Consider the following 23,099-nt stretch of genomic DNA (forward strand, 5'->3'; position numbering starts at 1 on the left):
TCATATGATGAGTGTGTGCAGCCTGGGACTCAAACTCTGGTCTTCTTTAACAAAATGTAGTAGATAGAGGCCTGGGCTATCCTGCCTTTCACTCAAGCGACGTTCTTTCCTTGAATTGGATTCATAAAAGCCCTTCTCCAGCTCTGGTATTTTAAATGAGCAGGAATCACCTTGATACCATCTATGACTAATGACACCCCCCACCCCCCACCCCCCCCCCCCCCCCCCCCGCCCAGGGAGCTCTTTGGAACCACCTCTGGCCAGCTTGGATGGTGCAGAAGAGTTTTCCTTGTATACTTGATAGCTATTTTTTCTTAGACTTGTGCTCTGGATCTAAGCAAAGCAAGTCTTCTCTTTCTTCTGCATGCTTGCCTTTCAAACACTTGAAGACGGCCAATGTCCTACCCCTAATAAGCTCTCTCTTCTACAAGTTAAATATCCCCAATTCCTTAAATCAGTTCTCGTCTTGTTTGTTTAGTTGTTTTTCAGACACGTCCAACTCTTCATAAACCTATTTGGGGTTTTCTTGACAAAGATACTGAAGTGGTTTGCCATCCCCTTCCCTAGTTCATTTTATAGATGAAGAAACTGAGGCAAACAGGGTGAGGTGACTTACCTAGGGTCACACAACTAGTAAGTGTCTGAGGCCAGATTTGAACTTAGGAAGATGAGTCTTCCTGACTTCAGGCCTGGCACTCTATCTACTCTGCCACCTAGCTGCTCCTCCCCACCCCCAAACCCACTTCCCAGTTCTCTTGCAGCACAGTTGTGGTCCCCTCAACATCATGTTTATCTCCCTCTGGGTGGCTCATTATTAAAATATAGTGTTCAGAAATAAACAAAACACTTCAGATGTTGGATCAGGACAGAGTACAGACTATGCCCTCCTTTGTTCTGGACACTATGACTTTGTTAATTCAACCACAGACTGATTGCATTAGGTTCATTTTAGCTGCTTCATTAAGCTGCTGGCTCCTACTAAGCTTACAGTCTAGTGAAACCCTTAGGTCTTTTTCCACATGCATCAGGTAACTTAAAAAAAAAACAAAACTAAAGCTTGTGAGACAGGAAACGTATTAGTTATGCCTATTTTATAGATGAAGGAACTGAGGCCCAGAAAGGTACTCCTATCTTACTCTTGTATAGATGATATTTTGAATCCAAGCATCCCTCCTAATTCAACATTCCATGACCACATAAAAAAGACCTTGGGTAAATCACTTAGCCTCCTTGGACCTCAGTTCCCTCATTTCTAAAATGAAGGGGCTAAACTAGATCAGGGCTTCTTAAACTTTTTTCCACTAGTGATCCCTTTTTTGCCCAAGACATTTTTATGGGACCCTGGGTAATTTAGGTATATAAAACAGGTACACAGAATCTTTTACTATTGTTACAATTTTGTGACCCCCACATTCAGGTAGGTGACCCTATATGGGATCGCAACCCACAGTTTAAGAAGCTCTGAACTAGATGGCTTCTGAAGTCCTTCCCATCTCTAAACATGAGTTATTAGTTATGATATCAGAGTAGTCATCTATAAGAGGAAGGCAAACTGGATGAACAATGCCTTATTGCTCCAATTATGACATGCAGTTGGATGGACACTGATTCCACTTTGACTAAATCCATCTAACATATTGGGACCAGGGTTATTTTCCTAAAATAGTCCTTTAATCAATATGGTTTGAAGGTCAGGAATAAAAGAATCTAAATGTTTATAGACTGCTTAGGAGTCTCCCACCTGTAAATCACAAACACTTTTGTCAAACAGAACACAAGAAGGTGATGAAAGTGTCGCACATGTAACAAAAGTATAAAAAAATGAAACTGGGGCAGCTAGGTGATGCAGTGGATAAAGCACCGGCCCTGGATTCAGGAGGATCTGAGTTCAAATTTGGCCTCAGACACTTGACACTTACTAGTTGTGTGACCCTGGACAAGTCACTTAACCCTCATTGCCCTGTGGCCCCCCCCCAATTTTTTTTAAATGAAACTGACTACATCTAATATCAATGAAATCATTGGTTACCAATGAGGGAGCAATTTCTGAAATCACATGCCTGTATATGTCATATTATCAGCTGTTTAAAGGGCAAACACCTAAAAGAAGTTGGAGAGAGAGACAAAGGTATTTTATTCAGTCACAATCTCTTTAACTCCAATTATCTAAATCAACCTCCATTTCTGAAAAGTGAATAATAGGAAAGAAATGAGGCATTGACTATAGCCATGTTTTAGAGCAATGAAGGGCCTTAAACCCATGCCATGTGAGGGTCAGTTGAAGGAACAGTTATGTCTAACCCAGAGAAGACAAGACTCAGGAGAGACATGTTAGCTGCCTTCAGGTACTTGCAGGGTTGTCAGGTGGAAGAGCAATCAGACCTATTCTATTTGGTCAAAAAAGAGAGAACTAGGGGTAGCTAGGTGGCGCAGTGGATAGAGCACTGGCCCTGGATTCAGGAGGACCTGAGTTCAAATCCGGCCTCAGACACTTAACACTTACTAGCTGTGTGACCCTGGGCAAGTCACTTAACCTCAATTGCCTCACCCCCCCCAAAAAAAGAGAGAACTAGCAGCAATGGGGAGATGTTGCAAAGCCATTAATTTAAGCTTGTCATAAGGAAGGACTTCTTAGCAGTGAGCAATTGTCCAAAACGGCCATGGGCTCCCTTGGGTGGTGGCGGGTTCTCTCTCCTTGGAAGTCTTCAGGTTAGAGCTGGATGGATGCTCCATGTATACTTAGTGGGGATTCTCCTTCACATGGAGTCCCTACTAGATGGCACTGAGGTCTTTTCTATGCTTCTGTGTTTCATTAGCAACATTTAGCGGATGCAAAAACATTTACCACATCGAGGCTGCTGAAAGAGCCCAGAAACTGCCTTAGCCAGTAAACATTTTGTGATCTCCTTTCCAAGTTGAAAAGAAATAGCAGCCAAGGGCAAGACGAGTTTAGGGTACAAGCTTATTTGCAAACCAGATGATGGAGGAAGAGCATGAGCAGCATTGCCAAATGTATTAAAAAAGGGAAAAAAAACAGCTTGAGAGAAGTCAGGCTTGTAGAGAGTTTGGTGTGGGACCCAACTAAGTCAGATCACCCTAGGGACATCTGTAGACAAAAGTGGCAGAAAGATCATGAATGGACAGAAAAGGAACCAGATCGACCAGAATTTTTATGATAATATACTTAGAGGAATGGAAACACTGCCTTTGGACTCTGCCACCTCCATACCCAATGTAAAATATGGGGAAGCATCAATGACATTTAAGAAAATGTAATAAACAAGAGCAGCTTCCCTTAACAAATATGTATAGAACTCTACACTAGGGGCTGGTGGTCAATGAAGAGGGAAGAATATTGCACCCGATACTGCACCCAGCAATAGATTTCCTATATATATAAAAGAGAGGAAGATGCTAAAAGAATGGAAAAGATTATTGACTAGGAGCAATTAACAAACAAAGGAAAGTAAGGAGGTATCAGCCTGATTTCTCATGTTTATAAAATCTTCATCAGAGTGGTCTATGCACATAACAAGGATGTCCTTGATCAGAACTGTCATATGAGCCAGTGTGGTTTATAATACTCCTGAATGCAGCCCAAACCAGATTAAAATGGATTCAGGAAATATTTAACAAAATAAAATATAATGAAATGTAGATAATATTACATTCAAAAACTAAGCCAGTGTGTGGCCCACAGGTTTAGTGGCCCTGTTTCTATTTGAGTTGAACACCACTGGCCTGGACAAAAGCATGAGAATGTAACAGACAGGCTTTTGCAGATGACTTTCTAAGGCAGATAAACTCTTTTCAGTTGGCCAACTGCCTGAGGGGTATAGAGAACATAAGATTTTCCTGTGTGTGGTGTTTGCTGATTTTTTTAAAAGCATCTGACTTAGCAGAACAAGATGTGGCCTTGAAGTCTGCTCAGACAAGGCATCTAGCTCTCGCGGGTATGTGTTAAACTGATGGCCATGACCCCACAAAAGTCTTCCTGGGAGCACGGAATGACATCATGGAAAAGCAGTCAGTGTCACTGTCAAATGAGGGGGTTGGCCTAGGTGGTCTCCAACATTTCTTCCAGCTCTGAAGCTCCACTCACCCATTCCCCTGGGGCCTCGAGTGCCTGACAACACCTCTTTATGGAACAGAGAGGTTGGTGTCCCCTTCCTTTCATTTAGACACCACTTCCTGCTTCCCAAAGGTCCTCTGGCAAGTACTACTGAGCTAGGAAGGCTTTGAGTTGGGGCCCAGTGATGGGATAAGAGTGGTTGTCCAAGGACTAGCCTCGTTAAGCATAGAAACGCTACTGGAGTGGCCATCTGAGAAATGAATTGTTCCGTCACAGCATAGGTAGAGATGAAACAATGGTCTCATCAAAGCAACAAGAAAATCCTATCTTCTCATTCTAGCCTGTGGAGTTGCTTTGAATGAGATTATCTCCCAAATTCGTTCCAAATCTAACACTATCAGGCTTCAGGTACCCTTTTTCTACCCCTGTGACTTTCTGGACCCTTATCAGCTGCTCTGAAGCATTTCTCTCCCCTCAGGAAGAGATGAACTTTAAGGGTTGTTTGTTCTGTTCATCTGTTCGTGTGATATCAGTTAATAATTTCATGTTAGTGGTAGTGATTGTTTTAAGAGGGTCTTATGAAACCCCCCAATTCACACCCTTTTGTGATTGTGGGAAGTTGACAGGTGTTGTATACACTTTGCGGTTGTTTTTAGATTTTTTTCAATTTATCCATAAACTGTGCTAATTTTCCCCCTTTCAAAAAACCTCCCTATTTGTTATATGGGATAGTGTTCTGGGAAGGGTTGGAGGAGGGTTACTTGGGATAACTATAATGACGTAAGAAACAAAATATCAATAAAAACTTATTTTAAAAAATTGAAAGGATCTTATGCCTCCTGAAGTAATCATCTCTAGGCTGTCACAAGGATTTTCCTCATTTGAATGATATGAGTTGGAAAATGGCAGGAGGGAGGAGGGCAGCGAGGTTGGCTGCTGTGTCCACAGCCAAATTTTAGGTTTGGACCAAAAAAAAAAAAAAAGAAAAAGAAAAAAAAGTTTGGTTTGGGGCAGCTAGGTGGCGCAGTGGATAGAGCACCAGCCCTGGAGTCAGGAGGACCTGAGTTCAAATCCGACCTCAGACACTTAACACTTACTAGCTGTGTGACCCTGGGAAAATCACTTAACCCCAATTGCCTTACTAAAAAAAAAAAAAAAAGTTTGCTTCCAGCTCAGTGACTTGCCCATGGCACCACCTTAGATGCGTGGCCTTCGTGCCCCTTTGTAAGAATGCCCAGAATGAAATTTAGTCTGTCCAGATCTTCATAATAAGTAAGCCCTGTCTATCATCCATCATTATCCATTATTATTATAATATAATGTATCATTCCTGCCTCTGATTTCTCTTAGAATTTTGTTCCATACCCAAACCTACTTTCTTGTTCCCTCTCTTCTTCTGCAGTTCTAGCTTTGAGTTAAGACAGATGGTGTGGGAACTAGATCATTTTTATTTTGGTGAGGCAATTAGGGTTAAGTGACTTGCCCAGGGTCACACAGCTAGTAAGTGTTAAGTGTCTGAGGCTGGATTTGAACTCAGGTACTCCTGACTCCAGGGCTGGTGCTCTATCCACTGCGCCACCTAGCTGCCCCGGAACTAGATCATTTCTGAGCCTGGAGACAAAGCAGGGGAGAATTAGATGTCATTCTTCCCTTCCCAACAGCACAGTTTTTTTTGGGGGGGTCACAAAACAAGGGTTGGGGGGCATGATGTGAGGCATGATAGCATGAGAAATGTGATAAGAAGAAAGGATGTCACAGAAAAAGCCTCAGCTCCCTCCTCTGTAAAATGAAAGGGTTGAACTAGATGACCTTTAAATTTCTTATTATAAATAAAGGCTCTAATTTTTTTTCTTTATTTTTCTCTAGGATTTTTTTTGTCTATTTTCTTTCACAACAGAAATGTTTTACGTGACTACACATGTATACCTTATACTGAATTGCTTGCCTTCTCAAAGAGGGGGTGGGGAGGGAAGAAGGGAGAGAAGTGGGAAAACAAAGTTTTTTGTTTGTTTGTTTGTTTTTTTTTTGGTGAGGCAATTGGGGTTAAGTGACTTGCCCAGGGTCACACAGCTAGTAAGTGTCAAGTGTCTGAGGCCAGATTTGAACTCAGGTCCTCCTGAATCCAGGGCCAGTGCTCTATCCACTGTGCCAACTAGCTGCCCCAGGGAACACAAAGTTTTAAAAATGGATGTTAAAAATTGTTTTCCATGTAATTGGGGAAAAATAAAATGCTAAATTAAAAAAGAAAAAGAAATAAATGTTTACTGATTGACTTACTCTAGCTCTAAAATTCCAGGATTCCAGATACTTTTCCCCCCCTAAATCGAGCATTCTTAACTTGGGTTCCATGACCTTATACTTTTTGTTGTTGTTGTTGTTGGGACAATGAAGGTTAAGTGACTTGCCCAGGGTCACACGGCTAGTAAGTGTCAAGTGTCTAATTCCGGATTTGAACTCAGCTCCTCCTGAACCCAGGGCTGGTGCTTTAACCACTGAGTCACCTAGCTGCCCGCGACCTTACACTTTTTAAAATGTTGTTGCTTCTGGGACAAGAGTGGGACAGATGTGAACTTACAGCTGTGGAGAGCCGACAAGCCAGAGTCATTTCCAAGTTCCCTTTCAGCCCCACAAGGGAAGGCACCAGGGTTAAGAGTTCTTTAATCTCCACAAAGACGGTCCAGTGCTGCCAGGGAAAGAACAAAGAACACATTAGCTCCCCTATGCATATGGGTATTCATTCCTAAGACACAATGATCAACCTCCTGTGGCAGTATGGTACAGTAGTTAGAATGCCAGATGCGGTGGTAGGAAGAGGTGGGCTCAAATGCTACTTCAGATGCTTCCTAAACACATCCGTGTCACATAACCTCTATGCGGTTCAGTTTCCTCATCTGCAAAATAAGAGGCTGGAATTGATGGCCTCTGAGGTTCCTTCCAACTTCCTATCTATGATTCTGTCATCCCTATGTCCCCATGGCCCATCTTGTGACACAGGTCATTGCCCTTCTCTTGAGCCTCAGTTCCTTCACCTATAGCATGATACAAATACAATATTCGTATCAGGTAAAATAGCTATAAAATATTTCATATATTTAAAGATATCATCTGTCTGCATTTGGACTCTAACTCCTCTGCGTCCAATGTACTACATGAAGAAGCATCCATGGCATTTAATAAGATGTAAATGACTAATATGGTGATGTTTTACATCATTGCACATGTATAACCTATATCTGATTCCTTCCTGCCTCAGAGAGGGAAGGAGAGAGAGAATTTGGAATTCAAAACGTTAAATAAAAATGGTTACTATAAAAAAAAAAGATGTAGTATATAAGAGAAGCTTTCCTTAACAAATACATATAGAGGAACTCTCCCCTGGGGGATAGGGGCTGATGAAAAGGGAACAATATTAAAGGCATCTGGAAACAGAGTTCCTGGATATATAATAGAGAGGAAGTGACATTTTCCCACCCAGTCTCATTTTCTTTCTCCTTCCCATTTTCCCACGCCTTTCTTTTCCCCAGTCAAAATGTTAGAGTTGGAAGAGAGCTCAGAAGCCAGCTAGGCCAATCTGTACCTGAAAAATGATCCCTTTTGCAAAACAGCCCGAGGTCGTCCAGCCTAGACTTCCAGTAAGAGGGAACTCAGCCCCTGGGGCAGCCCAATCCATTTTTGGCCAGCTCTCAGTATTAGGAAATGTCTCTAACTCCCATCCCTTTCTTGTACTACCTTCAAAGACATCATTAACCCAGGTGACATTTGCAGATCAAATTTCAACCTAGACATTCATGCAAAGTGGAGCCAAGGACCCTGAGCGGAGGTCACACAGGCCGATGGCTGTGCTGCTGGGACCAGAACCCCAGTGACCTGACCCTGAGCCCAAACTATGCTCAGATCAACTAATACTTTAACTGGGCAAATGCCCCACATGTGTTGAATACATTTGCTTTCAGGGGCCAAGGAAAGAACTGAAGCATTTTCAATCCCAGAGACCAGCCAGTCCTCAGCAAAAGCCCCACAGATTCCCTGGGTGACCTCAGTGGAAAAAGTTATCGAAAACATCTGCCCAAAATAGAAAGTCAATTAAAGCCAGCAGCTTCTCAGCACTGTTAATTAGCAGGTGGATTTCATCTTAAAGGGCTGGCCCTAAGAGAGAAGGGTATGAAAAAAAGGCTTCAGGAGATTAAGGAATGATGAAAATGGAAGAGTAGAAATGGGTTAAGGGAGAATAATCTGTGGCAGGGGAAGCCTTCAACTTCACCTGGGAAAAGTCAAGGTCAGAGCACCCAGGAAAATCCAAGACCATTCTCTGTTCCCAAGGTCAAGTTTACAGGTTTAGATCCTGAATGGGGGAGTTGGGGTGGGCAGCTAGGTGGTGCAGTGGATAGAGCACCGGCCCTGAAGTCAGGAGAATCTGAGTTCAGATCCAGCCTCAGGCAAGTCACTTGGCCCCAATTGCCTCACCCCCCAAAAAAGAGATCCTAAATGGGGCTATAAGACCTTCCCATGGAGACAATCTACATTCCTTCTTGACCTCTCTGTAGTGTTAGACACAAGTGACCACCCTCTTCTCCTGGACACTCTCCTTTCTGGGTAGTTGTGACACAGACTTCTCTTGGTTTTCCTCCTACCTCTCTGGCTTCTCCTTCTCAGTCTCCTTTGCAAATCATTCATATCACACTCCCTAACTGTGGATATATCCCCAAGGTTCTGTCCTGAGCTCTCTTCTCTTTTTTCTTTCCTCTCTCTTGGTGAATACATCACCTCCCAGGGATCCAATTAGCCTAAGGCAGCTACGTGACCACAGTTCATGGAGCACTGGACTTGGAGTCAAGAAGACCTGATTTCAAATCCTGCCTCAGACATGTATTTTTTATGTGTCCCAGGGAAAACCATTGAACCTCTGTTTGCCTCGCTTTCCCCATCTGTAAAATAGGGGGGAAGCACCTCTCTCCTAGGATTTTTATGGGGATCAAATGAAGGGCTATAAGTAAAGCATTTTGCTAAACCTTAAAGAACCCTAAAATGGTAGCCTCGCCTCCTGACCCCAGTAAACAATAATATTAATAGCCAACATTTATATAGCACTTTAAATAGACTATCTCATTTGATCTTCACAATAACCCTGTGAGAGGGGCTGTTATTCCCATTTTACAGAGGGGGAAACCAAGGACCAGAAGGTTCAGTGACTCGCACGGGTCACACAGCTAGCAAGTGTCTGCCTCAGGTCTCCCTGTCTGCTCTTTGAGCGCTCTATCTGCTGCATCGCTGAGATGCCTCGCTAACAATAAACAATTACTACGTACTTCCTATATTCCAGGCACTGTAGTAAGAGATATAACCACAGGGGACAAAACCCCACAGGGAGAATGCCAGGGAAGCAGCCAGAGAATGTGGAGGGGCTGCCACAACTTTCAAAGTCCCCTCTTGGTTTTCCTATGAAACCAAGGGGACAAGAGGTCGTGGTTGGGTGTGAGCAATCGGCCTCCACCCCAGGTGTAATTACATTCCTGTTCCCATTCGGAGCCTCTCCAACATAGAGTCCAACCAGTCCATCACCTATTTCCAAAGGACACTAGCAACAAAGCCCTGGGCATCTGGGACAAGCAGAGGGAGAGCGTCGACTCAGTACAAGTCCAGGGAGCTTGCTTACTAATGCCACTGAAGCCGTCTGAGTCTAGGAGAAGAGTGTAGGACACTGGCTCCAGCATGACCCGAGGTGGTCACAGGTATTGCCAGGTCAGCCTTAGTGACCTGGACAGGACTGGCAGGGGGCTCCCTCCGCTAAGAGGGGATTCCTTAAAGCTACATTCCAGAGACCGCCATACATACTTGGACTTCGTTGACCACCAGGCCTGCAGTCACCATACCTATGCCGGAAAGGAGGAACGGAAGCAGGACCTGGGAGATGATGGAGCTGAACGTCTCAGGGATGAATCCGTTAGGGGACCTGATCATCTCACAGGAGAAGCCTCTCAGCTTCGTCCCACGGAAGCGGAATTCCATATTGATCTGGGTGATGACCATGACTGGGCCCCTCACCCCATGCCCATGGGAGGCAGCAGGAGGAGAATCAGGCCAGGGAGCGAGGCCACTTTCCCGGAGGTCCGAGCGGACGGGTCTCTTCCTCCTTCTCCCAAAGTGTTCGTCCTTCTGTGCTCCCAAGTGAGGACACCTGGAGGATTGTCCCAAGAAGCCAGTTCAGGGAATGATGGGGTGGAGTTCTCTGTCAAGTTTCTGTTCACGGGCTCTGCACTGCAGAAGAGGGCTGTTCTGAATGCCCCTGAATGGGAGGAACGAAATCCAAAAGCAAAGAGAGGGAGAAAGACCTTGGCACTGTTGGCGTCCACACTCACAGCCTTATTACGGGTGGCTCACAGTGGCTGGTGCCATGAAGCCTGCCCCATCTGGGAGAAAGCTCTTCTGTGATGGGAAACCAAAAATGCAGGAGCCAAGAGGAGAGGCCGCTGTCCTGCCCCCAGGCCCAATCTTCCTGCCCTCCCCCACTCTTCAGGACAAGAGCCCGGCAGGGCGAGTCTGCTCTGGACTCTGCCTCTTGTCTCCCTCTCTTTTCCACGGGAAAGGGAAGGTCATGAGAAGGACCCTGGAGGTGGGCGGTGATTGTCCCGGTAGCTGGGCCCACGTGGTGCTGCCGTCTTCCCTTGGTGGGGAAGGCCAAGGAAGAATTTCATCCAAGAACAGTCAGCCCAGGCCAGCTTGGAATCTTCCTCACTGGACCTTCATGCCAAAGAATCCAAAGAGGCCACAAGATCCCTAGAAGATAAGGAACGTCCCTTATGTCCTGCTAGTCATCTTTGTGAACTAGACCACTTTGTGAAGGCCTGGTGGTTTTCTGTTTAGGAGAGTCTGGGCATCTCTCCAGGTCTCAGGATCCTCTGTGCTGGTGAAAGATCTCACAGACTTCTCCCAAACTGGGGTAGCGGGCCGTTTTCCTTGGCTCCTAACATCTCGTAACCTTCTCTGCCATTGTTCCCTCCATTCTGCTTTGGCTGGGCCCAAGAGCTGGTAGGGCAGAGCTGGGAAGGGACAACCTGAGAGGTTCTATTGTTTGGTGTCTCTTACTCATTCCGAAGACTGTGAGGAATGGAATGCCCGGCCCCACTGGAGCCTATCAGAGGAGGCAGAAGGGAGAATGGCAGCGAGGAAGGAGGCTTCAGCGGGCGCCTACCCAAGGGGCTGGGCTCAGCTCTGACCTCTTCAGAAAGCACCGCTCTCCCCACCCACCCCTCAGGTCCACGGAGGTGGTGGGTGTCACAGCCCTTTGGGAAGGGCTACCTTCTCATCCCCACTGCCCATCAGGAAAGAAGTGTTGTTGGGTGCTCGGGGCTACAGGTAAGTAGGTGACGCTAAGGCACCAGATGACATCTTTAGAACTAGGAGGGACCTTGAAGATCCCAAAGTCCTCCCCTATTCCTCCTACCTGTCCCCACCAAAAGACAAAAAGAAAAAGAAAAATCAAAACCTTATAGTAAATATTCACAGTCAAGTAAAACAAATTCCCTCATTGGTTGTATCTGTCTCATTCCATATCCCAAGTCCTTCACCTCTCTATCGGGAGGTGATAGGATCCCTCACGATCAGTCCTCGGGGTCTGTGTCAGCTCCCTCATTTTATAGACAATGAAAAATAGACCCAGAGGAGTTAAGTAATTTTCCCAAGGTCACAAGGAAGTTTAAGAAATGGAAGCAGGACTGGAATACAGCTCCTTTTCCTCCCAGTCCAGTGCTTCTTCCACAAAGACCACACTTCCTCCTAAGGAGATCTAAAGGTCAGGGCTGCAATGGAGAGTTTAAAAGCCTCCCCTCCCCACAAGCACCGCCCTGGGCCTCTAATAGCCTGAGGGGGGTTTTCCTGGTTTACTCCAAGTAGAGCTCCTGACCCCATCTTTGATCTCACATCACCATCCTTTCTTTTCTCCTTTTATTGATAGAGGATCTCTAAAAGCACAAGGACATTGGCGACCAGGAGCAGAAGTGGGGAAGTGGGGTCCAGGTCCCATCCTGGAAATCCCCCTCCCCAACAACACTAACTGAGCTCTCTTCTAGCCAGGGACCAGACAAAAGGCCCCTTCCAGGTGCTTAGTAGGTGCTTGTTGGTGGATTGGGAACCAACCCCTTTAGGCTCCCTGACATCTTCGCTTTCTCCTTCTCCATTAGTTTTGTTCCTTTCACTGATTCAGTTGTTCTCTAGTAGTTTATTTTTTTAAATGAATTGCCCTGTTTCTTTACTGGATTTGCATCACGGGGGAGCTGGAGATTAGATCAGTTTTAGAAAAGCAGAGCCCAGGGAGAAATCTGAAGAGTGAGGAGAGGGGGTGGTGCGAACAACTGGGGGCCAGCAGGAAAGCATTCTTGTGGGGAATGGCACTTAAGGGTCACTTCTATGTCTTCAATCCATCAATCAGTACATATTTATTAAGCACTCACCTAGCCAAAAATGAAAGAATGCCTGCCCCAATAAGCATACCCATCAATACAAGCTACACCACATTGGGCCGGTGAAGTTGCTGGATTTGTCTATAGCAGCCTCCTACTTCCCAAAGCAGTGATCCTGCTTTGTCCCTGCCCTGTCCCTCCCAAATGCCTCTCTTGTCTCCCATTTTCCTGTGGCCTTAATCACAGCTGGCTGTCAACTGATCCCTCAGAAATCATTCACCAATAGTTTCGATTAAAATAATCATAACACAATAGCAGCTATTGTTTACATAGCACTCTAAAGTCTGTCAACTTTTGCCCAGCACAGTCCCCTGGCACATAGTAGGCACTTAATAAGGCTCCATTGATTGTAAAGTGCTTTACATATCCTATTTTCCCTTTACAACAGGTAGGGTATTTTAAAACCACAAAGAAATTAAACCACAATGGCTTAAGAACAGGTGATTCAGTTGATGCAGAGAAGGAAGATTTTCTCTGCATAGGGGCCTAATTATGGCCCCCAAGGGACTACTTACCTGGATATAATTCAGAAACATTCCAGCCAAGGTCATCCCCACGCCGGCCAACACAAAGGGTATGACCACTTGGAGGCCGATGGTCAAAGCCGTCTCTTCCTGAGGCTTTTCGGTATCTGACAGATGTCTCTCCCAGGAGGTCCATGGCACAGCCTCGGCTGGGGGCCTCCCTGGGCTCTTCTCTCTGAACCGGGGCTGCTCCCCACTTCCCACCTGCCCTTCTTTCCGCCTCTGTCTTGCCTCCTCTCCTCTCATCTTGGGTCACTTTGACATCCTCTCATTTATTCACTCTGGGGCTATTGGAAACAAGACAAGAAAAGAGTTATATGATATAACAGAAGAGAAGTTGCAATAAAGAGATGAGAGGTAGGAGCATAGGGTGTAGAAGAGGAAAAGGAGACCCACAAGAGGCAGCGACCTGTGCAAGGTCACAGAGAGAGGTGACAGAGCCACCATTCAAACCCAGGTCTTCCAATTCCAAATCTGGTGTTTTTTCTAATACACCATGAGGTCTCCAGTATCAATCCCAGAGTCCCTTTAATTCTGCACTTATGAGGCTGATACTCTCTGTCCAATAATCCCTTATGTTATTAGCAGGGTTGGATGCTTTTCAAAGTCATTTCACCAGAGTCCCATAACAACCCCAATCTAGAGCCTCGGGTTTCCAACAACGGCTGGGAAAATTTTTTAGGAAGTCCCTGAAGTCACATACATACAATTCAGGACAATCACAGGCTCACACATGTGGCATTTGAAGGGACCTCAGAGGTCAGTTAGTCCAACCCCTTCATTTTAACAAAAGAGGAAACTGAGGTCCAACGTACTTTTCCAGCTTCTCCTTCCCATATTCCACTTCTCAAATTCCACCCACAAAATGGGTTCCTCTCTGTGCCCCCTCTCTTCTCTGCCTTCTTTCATCTCCAGGCAACTTCTGCCAACTCCCACCTAATCTCCCCTTGTTAAGAATGTCCCTTTCAAAGCTGAGCTCATGATACCATGGCCACCCCCCTCTCCCCTTCCCCAAAGTGATTTTCACTTCTCAAATGTTTTTTTTCCCCTTGCTTTTTGTTTGGTAAAGAACTTAATCATGAACAAAGCATACATATTTCAATGTACCAAGGGTAAAAAGGATTGTATTGGAATCAGAAGGTCTGAGTTAAAACCCAGTCTCAGACACTAGCTGTGTGACCCCGGGCAAGTCACTTGCTGTATTTGCCTCAGTTCATCATCTATAAAATGGGGACAGAATGGAGGAGGAAATGGCAAACTATTCCAGTATCTTTTCCAAGAAAATTCCATGAACACCGTCTATGGGGTCATGTAGACTCAGACATGACCATATGATGGAACAATAACATATAAAATTGAACTTCTGTAACATAGTTTAAGTATGATACATTTAATAAAGGAGTAATAACACTACCCTGTTTGTACCCTCTTTTTACTTTTTCCATGTATTTTTAATTTATTGAGGCTTTTTTTCTTTCCTGTTTTTCTTTTACATTTTTGGCAACTCTTCTTTGCCCTTTTATACACTTCTCCTTATGTTAGTTATTTCTATGTGTCTTTCCCCCCACAAGGCTGGGGGTTACTTGAAAGCAGGGGCTGTGGCCTATTGATCACTGTATTCCTAGGGCCCCCTACTCCAGTGCCTCATGCATAAATAATAAGACAGAAGTTTGTTTGGCCTCTGTCTCTCACTGGCCATCCACCAGGCCTGGAATGCACTCTCTTCTCTAGGAATCCTAGTTTCCCTCAAGAAGAATCTCAAACACCACCTTCTTTATGAAGCCTTGCCTGATCCCCACAACTGCTAGTGCCCTTCCTCGATTCACTATACCCATGAGTGTAGTTTTTTCCAAACCTGTGCATCCCTCGCCAACTTCTTCTGGTCCTCTTCCCCTTCCTCAGTTGAGGACCTCAATTCATATTTCACTTAAAAATTACACCTGTCACCAAGAATTCCCTCATTTCTCATGAATTTTCCTCATTTCACCTCACTAAGATGCCAGCCTTTCATCTTTCTCGTGAGAAGAAGTGGTCCTTCTCCTTGCCAAGGTAAACCCTTCTACATGAACAAGAGATCCCTTTCCAACCTGTCTTCTCTAGTAGATTGCTCCTCTATGATTTCCCAGTCTCTCACTAATTTTCCATCTCTACTTGTTGACCGGCTGTTTTCTCTAACTGCCTACAGACATATCCATGTCTCCCCCATCCTCAAAAAGTCCGCATTTGATCATACCATCCGAGCTAGCATCCTGTAGCCCTCCCACTTCTTGTGGCTAAACTCCTCAATAAAACCATTGATAAGAAATTCTTCTTCTTTCTTTCCTCTCATTTTCTTAACTCTCTCCAGTCTGGCTTATAACTTTATCGTGCAATTCAAACTTCTCCCCAAAGTCACCAGTGCCCCCCAAGTCCTCTCAGGGTCTCCTGCTTCCACATTCAAATTCCAGATTCCTAAATTAGAATATAACCTGCATCTCACCAGGAATACCCAATGTTTGAGTGATCCACCCCAGGGCCAAAGCACCAAAAGAGATCCTCCCTCCAGAGCCCCAGGGCATGGTGGGCAGCCAGTGGGAAAATCATAGTGTTGTTCTCATTTGTGCCTCCAAACTGGGGAGAGCTGGGCAGTGGGGATGAGGAGCCCCTGGCCACTCTTTCTTCTACCTGGGATTTACCAATATTATTGGAACGAATCGAAGCTTCTTCAACAATCTCTACCTTGTTTGCTTCCTTTTAGTAATACTTAAATGTGGTAGTGGGGGAAACAGATTTATCAATGATTTTTTTTTTTTGGCAGGGCAGTGAGGGTTAAGTGACTTGCCCAGGGTCACATAGCTAGTAAGTGTTGAGTGTCTGAGGCCAGATTTGAACTCAGGTCCTTCTGAATCCAGGGCTGGTGCTTCATCCACTGGGCCACCTAGCTGCCCCTACCAATGATCTTTTAATTCACAAATCTAATAACCTTGTTGGGGGAAGCTAAATGCTACAGCAGATAGAGTGCCTGGCCTGGAGTCAGGAAGATCTGAATTCACACCTGACTTCAGACACTTACTAGCTGTGTGACCCTGCACAAGTCACATAACCTTGTTTGCCTCAGTTTCCTTGTGTGTAAAATGAGCTGGAGAAGGAAATGATGAACCACTCTAGTATCTTTGCCAAGAAAACCCCAAATGGGGTCATGCAGAATCAGTCCTCATCCTTCTTGACCTCTGCTGCCTTTAGCGCTATTGATCTCCCTGTTTTTCCTACTATTCTCTCGGTTTCTGGGACACCACTTTCACACTTTTCCTCCCAGCGTCTCCTTTACTCCCTCTATACTCTTACTTGGTCATCTCATCAGTTCCCATGGACGAAATGATCATTTCTATCCAGATGCTTCTCAGGTCTATTTCTACAGCCCTCGATTCTCTCTTCGCATCTTCAACTACCTGTCGGCCATCCCAAACTGGATTGCACAGGTATCAAAATCTCAAAATGTCAAAACTACAATGATTATCTTCCTTCCTCCAAAAAAACTTTCTAAATAATTTGAAAACACCATCATCCTCCCAGTCACCCAAGCTTGAAACCTCCGTGGCAGTAATTAATTCTTCACTCTCTCATGTCCCTACATCCAAAGAGTGGCTAAGTGCTGTTGATTCTACCTTTGGCATCTCTCTCTCTCTTTTTTTTTACACATCTTTTATATGTGCCCCCTTCTCTCTTCTGACACATGGTGCCACCACCCTAGTATGGGTCCTTATCTTGAACCTAGACTAATGAAATTCCTTCTGGCTGGTCTTCCTTCCTCATATCTACTCTCAGTGCAGCCCATCCTCCACACAGCTGCCAAGTTGATCTTCCTAAAGCACAGGTCTGCCCATGTCACCTCCCTGCTTCCCCAATTCAGTAAACTCCCATGGTTCATTATTCTACCCAGGATCCTCTGGCTCTGGAAGCTCTTTGTCATTTCTCCCCTTCCTATATTTCCAGTCTTCTTATACCTCATACCTCTTTTCCTCCTCTATAAACCAATGGCAGTGGCCTCCTCGCTGTTCCTTGCACAAGACACTTCATCATCTCTCCACTCCATGAAATTTTACTGGCTGTCCATGTTTGGAATTCTCTCTCTCCTCACAGTCGCCTCCTGACTTCCTTCAAGTCTCTGATAAAATCCCACCTTCTACAAGAAACCTTTCCTGACATTCTTTAATTCTTCATAGGGATTATTATTCATTGTATTTGTATCTGCCTGGTACAGAGTAGGTGCTAAATAAAAACTTGTTGATTGACTGATCCCAGAGAGATAAACATCTTAACAGTGATTGATCAAGGCCTTAAGCCAAAGGAGTGAAGCTCTAATAGCAGAATTTCAGGCATTAGTGAATAAATGAAGAAGATTTTTATGCTCCTGACACCATCCCATAGAAGTTGTCTTAGACTTAACTCTGACATCTTGTTAGTCTAACCCCTTTTTCAGAATCACCTCAAGTTTTACATCCTCCAAGAAACCTTATCTCACTACAATAGCCCATCAGGCCTTCTCCCCTCTCTGAACTCCCATGACACTGCCTATCTGAAGCACTCAATGGGAATTCAGCCTGTAAGAGCTCTGGGAGCTCAGAGAAAGAGTCAGGTCAGTGAGGACTAGAGTAGGTAGGGAAGGCTTTATATGAGAGATCAGACTTTAAATGCATCTTAATGAATTAGCATGAAGGAGAATGGGAAAGGCATTCCAAGTGAGGAAATAGTATAAGCAAAGATACAGTAGTGGGAACTGACAACAAAGTATGACTGAGAAAGTGAGTCACCTGTACATATGTGGGACTCTGTGTCCCAGGGGAAGTGAAGAAAACTTATTGAAAGACTAGGGGAGAGTGAGGGAGAACTTAGGGAAGAATGAGTTGGACCTGAATCAATTAACGGGCATCTATTAAGCACCTACTATATGTTAAGTCCTGGGCTTGCACCTGAAGATATGACACACAAAAACAGCCTTGAGCATTCTAACCTATTTAGAAACAAAGTGGATTTGACTTTATTGTCCTTGTTTTACTTCAATGGAGGAGCTTAATTAGTTTCGGACTAACTATTAGAGCTACAAGGACCTTAGAGACCATCCAATCCTATTCTCTCATTTCACAGGTAACAGGGAGGCCCAGAGACGGGAAGATGCTGCATTGCCCTTCACCAACTTTTAGTAAGCTTTTCTCCTGCATTATAGATGTCTTAACCCCTTACTAGACTGTTACCTCTGTGACCGTAGGGACCCCATCCTATCTAAACTTTGCATCCCTCATTAAGCCCCTGCAACATGCCTCTGTGCACACTAGCCCCTTGATAAGCAGCCTCTGCAGGAAGAATGAACCAACGATGACCCTCTTTATGCCCAATCCAAGCCATGAAGGACCAGGCTAGGGTAGTGGCTCCACACTGCTTCATCAGAGATCAGAGAGGAAGAGAAGGGAAGACGATGATGAAAGTGGGATAAGGGTAAGGAGAAAGGGAAGCCAAAAAAGCCTCTGAGATTGTGAACTTGGGTCTCTAGAAGGGTTGAGGAGACACTGCTATTAAATGGGTGATGGCTAGGAGAGTGCTAGGAAAGGATTATTTGCGGGGTGGGGGGGATGACGATACTTATTCATGATGCAATAGAATCCTCAGGGTGCCTCGAAGCACTAGGCAGAAGTTGCATTAGTATCTCTATCTGTTAGGGAAAGATAGAACTAGAGACAGAGAGAGTTAGATACAGGTTTTCTTTGGGGTAAAGAGAACCAAAAGCATTTGGAAATAAAGGAAATAGTACAGATCACACCAATGACAAACCAAGATGGAAGGGTCATGTTGTTTGAAGATGGAAGGACAAGAGGTACTTTTAAAATTTGACTTGATGCATGTCATAGGGAGGTTAACTGAACATGTCCTGAGAAGATCCAATAATGAAAATAATGCTATATAAAACCAGAGTTCTAAGACTGGGAGGCACCTCAGAGGCCATCATATTCAATCTCCTCATTGGACAGATGAGGGAACTGAAGCCCAGGGAGGTGAACTAGCTTGACCCAAACTACTCAGGTACTAAGCATCAAAGGTGGGTTCTGAACCCAGGTCCTCTGATTTGAACCAATGGTCTTCCCCAGGTACCACACCATCTCAATAGGACACTCCACCCTCATACAAAGCATTTTTAACCTCTATTCTCTCACTCAATCATAGATACCATGAAGTAGGGAGTGTTGAAAGCAGAATGTTGTAGTAGGAAAGGGGCTAGGATGGGAGGAAGGAGCTAGGTTCAAATCCCACGTCTGGCACTTACCATCAAGGTGACCCTGAACAAGCCGCTTCATCTCTGGGACTCAGTTTCTTCCTCTGTAAAAAGGGGGAAGGAGCTAAATGCTCTCTAAGGTTGCTTCTAGCTCTGGCATTGCATGACTATACCTTATTATGCAGGAGCAAACTGAAATCAAGACACGTGACATCTAGAATCTCTCAGGTTCCTTCCAGTTCTAACATTCTATGAGCCTGTGGGCCACAGGCAGAGACAGATCTTGTCCACAGAGACAGTGGAAATGGCAACTACACAATACAGCAACCACTGATTGTGTGCCGAGTACAGAAATAGGTGTGCTGGAAGAGAAACGATGGAAAGAAGACACGGCTGGATGTGGTCTCTGCTCCTAAGGAGTTTAGAGTTAAATTAGGGAGATAAGATGGTAACACCAGCATATATAATATACAATATTGCATGATAAGTGCATTGGAAGGTTACAGAACCAAGTGCCATGTGAAGTCTGAGGAGCAAGGAAGACACTAAGATGGGGGAAGGAATCAAGGAAGGTTTCATGGAGAAGATGGGATTGGAGTTGGGACCTTCTTTATCCATGAGCTCCCCATACCAATGAAAGCTCTGTGTTCTGGATCTGTGGAATAGAGCAGAAGGAAGCTCCTTGAGGACAGGACTGTTTCATGTTTAATTCTGTAGCTACAGTGTCCAGCACACAGTAGACTAACTTAATCTTAAACACAGTAACTTAATCCATGTCTGTTGGATTGAATCAAAGGCATCCCAGGTATAAGAGCAAAGGAACACAGTGCATGGCTGGGGGAAGAGTGATAGCCAGTTTAATGAGTATATACAATGCATTGAGAGGAATAAAGATGAAATAAAGTTGGAAAGGGGACAGCAGGGTCTGAAGTCAGGAAAACTCATTTTCCTGAATGTAAGACACTTATTAGCTGTGTGACCCTGGGCAAGTCACTTTACCCTGTTTGCCTCAGTTTCCTCATCTGTAAAATAAGCTGAAAAAGGAAACGGTGAACCACTCTGGCATCTTTGCCAAGAAAACCCCAAATGGGGACACAGAGTCAGACACGACTGAACAACAACAACAACAAATAGGGGTAGTAGCTGTATGGAGGAGGGAGCTGGTGCAAGAAATGTGGTTAAAATGGAATTGGTAGGACATGGCAGATGACTGCAGACCAGACTTGAGGGAGAAGGAAGAGCCAGAGATAGCCCCAAGGTTCCAAATACAGGAAGCCAGGTAGATGGATAGGGGTGCCAGACAGCGACAGTGAACGGGGATGGCAAGTTTTAGGGGGAAATGAAAATGAGCCTTGGCTTAAACACATTGAGTTTGAGTTGCTGGTGGGGGGCATCCAGGGAGAGATTTCTTAGAGGCAGGTGGGAACCTCGGCGTCTGGACCGTGGAAAAAGATGTTAAGACTAGAGTAAGTGGGTAAAGGGGAGGGAATCACATGCCTGTTCATGACACATTAGGACCTCAGGGTGCCTGGAAGCTCATAGGCAGAGATTGCATTAGATATCTCTATCTCTAGCTGTTAAAGAAAGATAGAGCTAGAGACAGAGACAGAGGAGATAGGTACAGGTCCACTTTAGGGTAAAGAGAACCAAAAGCCTTTGGAAGTCAAGGACATGGTACATATCCCACCAGTGACAAAACAAGATGGAAGGGCCAAGGATTAGGAAGTCACCTTCATGGAGCTGTGAGAAGGAATGATGCAGAGGGTAGCACAGGCTGGGGGAATGAAGATGCAGGGTAAGAGAGCGAGGAGAAGACAAGGAGCCAAGGAAGCAGACAAAGGCGGAATGGTTAGAAGAGTAGAGAAGAAAACAGAACGGCAAAGAGCCACTGAAATTGAAGGAGAAGAGATATCCAGGAGTTGGGGTGGTTAACAGAACCAGGGCAAGAGACATGATATCTGAACAAAGGACTCTGAAATAGATTCAAAATCAGAAGCCCTGGACCTCAGTTTTCTCTTTTGGAAAACAAGCTGGTTCCACTAGATTAGTGGTTCCTAATTTTTTTTGGTTCCATGAACCCTTTTCAATTAAAAAAAAAAAGTGTTGTGAACCCCCAGGGTAATTGAATACAATCCTTATAATATTCTTTGCAATTATTTCCTGCTTAAGGTGCATTAATGAATATATTCATTCATTCGTTTGTTTGTTTTTGCTGGGCAGTGAGGGTCAAGTGACTTGTCCAGGGTCACACAGCTAGTGTCAAGTGTCACCTAGCTGCCCTCATTAATGAATTTTTACTGGGAACCCGACTGTACTAGATTATCACAAACTTCTTGTTAGGCATGAATCTCAGGAAGCCAGGAATCCTGCAGTTCCCAGGCCAGGGCACTTCCATTTACTCCATGGCCTTGCCAAGTTAATCAAGGTGCCCTGAAGGCCACATCATTAAGGAACAAAGCTACTTTTGTTGGACTAGCTGTGAATCAGGTCATCTTCCCACTGCCTATGCTGGCATTGCCTTAATAAAGGTGATCCCATGACAACTGTGTGGGGCCCTCGTGGTCCTGAATATCTATTATGTGGTGCTGACAGAAGCAATGGGAGGGACCAATGGAATACCACCTAATCTGATTTTTCTGGGATAAATTGGTGTTAGAAAGAGAGAGCACTAGTCAGCTGGCCAGCAAACCTAGTGTCAAGCTGTCTCTCCTCCCCCATTCTCCCAACACTGACCTTCAGGGCACAAAGGAGAATTGTGGGAAATAGCCTTACCCCCAAAATCACTGATTGAAAGAACAGAGAAGAACTAGCTGTAGTTATGAGTAGCATGGCTTAGAGCTTCCTTGGTATGGTTTCAAGGGGATTCTGATCCTCAAAAAGACCTTTCCTCAACCCACTGATCTGAAATACCTTTACTTTAGGGATTGTTTTTTTCTTCCACAGGCAGAGAGGGAGAGAGGGGTAAAAATGAAGAAAGAGGGAGTCCAGGGACTGACAGAGATCCTAAGGTATTATCTGTTATATTATGTTATGTTATATTTATTCTATTTTATATTATCATATCATATAGTGCTTTAAGATTTACTAAGCACTTTACAAATATTTGATCTTCACAACAAATTGACAAGGTAGGTACTATTATTAGATGATGAGATGATAGTATTATTATGTTATATTATATTATATACTCTATTCTATACATAACAGAGACTAGGGGCCATGACCCCCCACGCATGTATCACGGGATCACCTTTATTAATAATATTATTATATTATATTTTACAGGTGTGAACATGGAGACAGAGTTTAAGTGATTTGTTTAGGGTAATACAGCAAGTGTCCATAAACATTTATTAAGTGCCTACTATGCGGCAGACATAGTAGTGCTTCGGATACAAATAATAAAAAGAAAGACAGCCCCTGCCCTCAGGGAGCTTACAATCTAACTGAGGGAGACAATACACAACAGTAAGCTGGGGGAGGGGGGCAGAGGGTGCCCAGAAGCAGGTGGGAAATGAAGAGTTGGTGGGAATTCTGAGTCCTCTGTAAAAGGAGGCTTTCTGAAGAGTTTTTTGCTCCTTCCTCTAATCTTCCAATCAGGTCCAGTTCAAATCTACTAACTAATACCACCAGCTGCCAGGGGTAAATGACATTTTCCTGAAAGGGTGAAATAGGGAGGGAGGGATAAAGATGATCCTGGATCCAGAGTTGGAAGGAATCTCAGAGATCATTCAGGCTTTCCTAGTTTTATAGCTTAGGAAATAGAGAACCTGACAAGCTGTGACTCATCCAGGATGACACAG

General features: G+C 44.6%; 1 protein-coding gene across 2 annotated transcripts in view; it reads right to left on the bottom strand.

Annotated features, from left to right (window-relative positions):
* Positions 1-23,099, bottom strand: part of SLC41A3 (solute carrier family 41 member 3) — a 63,627-nt gene that overhangs the window by 37,403 nt on the left and 3,125 nt on the right. For both annotated transcript variants that reach the window (XM_043977652.1, XM_043977651.1), the window contains 2 exons: positions 13,044-13,339; positions 6,648-6,755 (listed from right to left, as the gene is read on the bottom strand). In XM_043977652.1, coding sequence (XP_043833587.1) covers positions 6,648-6,755; positions 13,044-13,298 — 363 coding nt within the window. In that variant the 5' untranslated portion in view covers positions 13,299-13,339. The remainder of the gene's footprint in view (positions 1-6,647; positions 6,756-13,043; positions 13,340-23,099) is intronic.

The sequence above is a fragment of the Dromiciops gliroides genome, chromosome 1 (genome assembly GCF_019393635.1).
Source record: "Dromiciops gliroides isolate mDroGli1 chromosome 1, mDroGli1.pri, whole genome shotgun sequence".
Classification (NCBI taxonomy): Eukaryota; Metazoa; Chordata; class Mammalia; order Microbiotheria; family Microbiotheriidae; genus Dromiciops; species Dromiciops gliroides.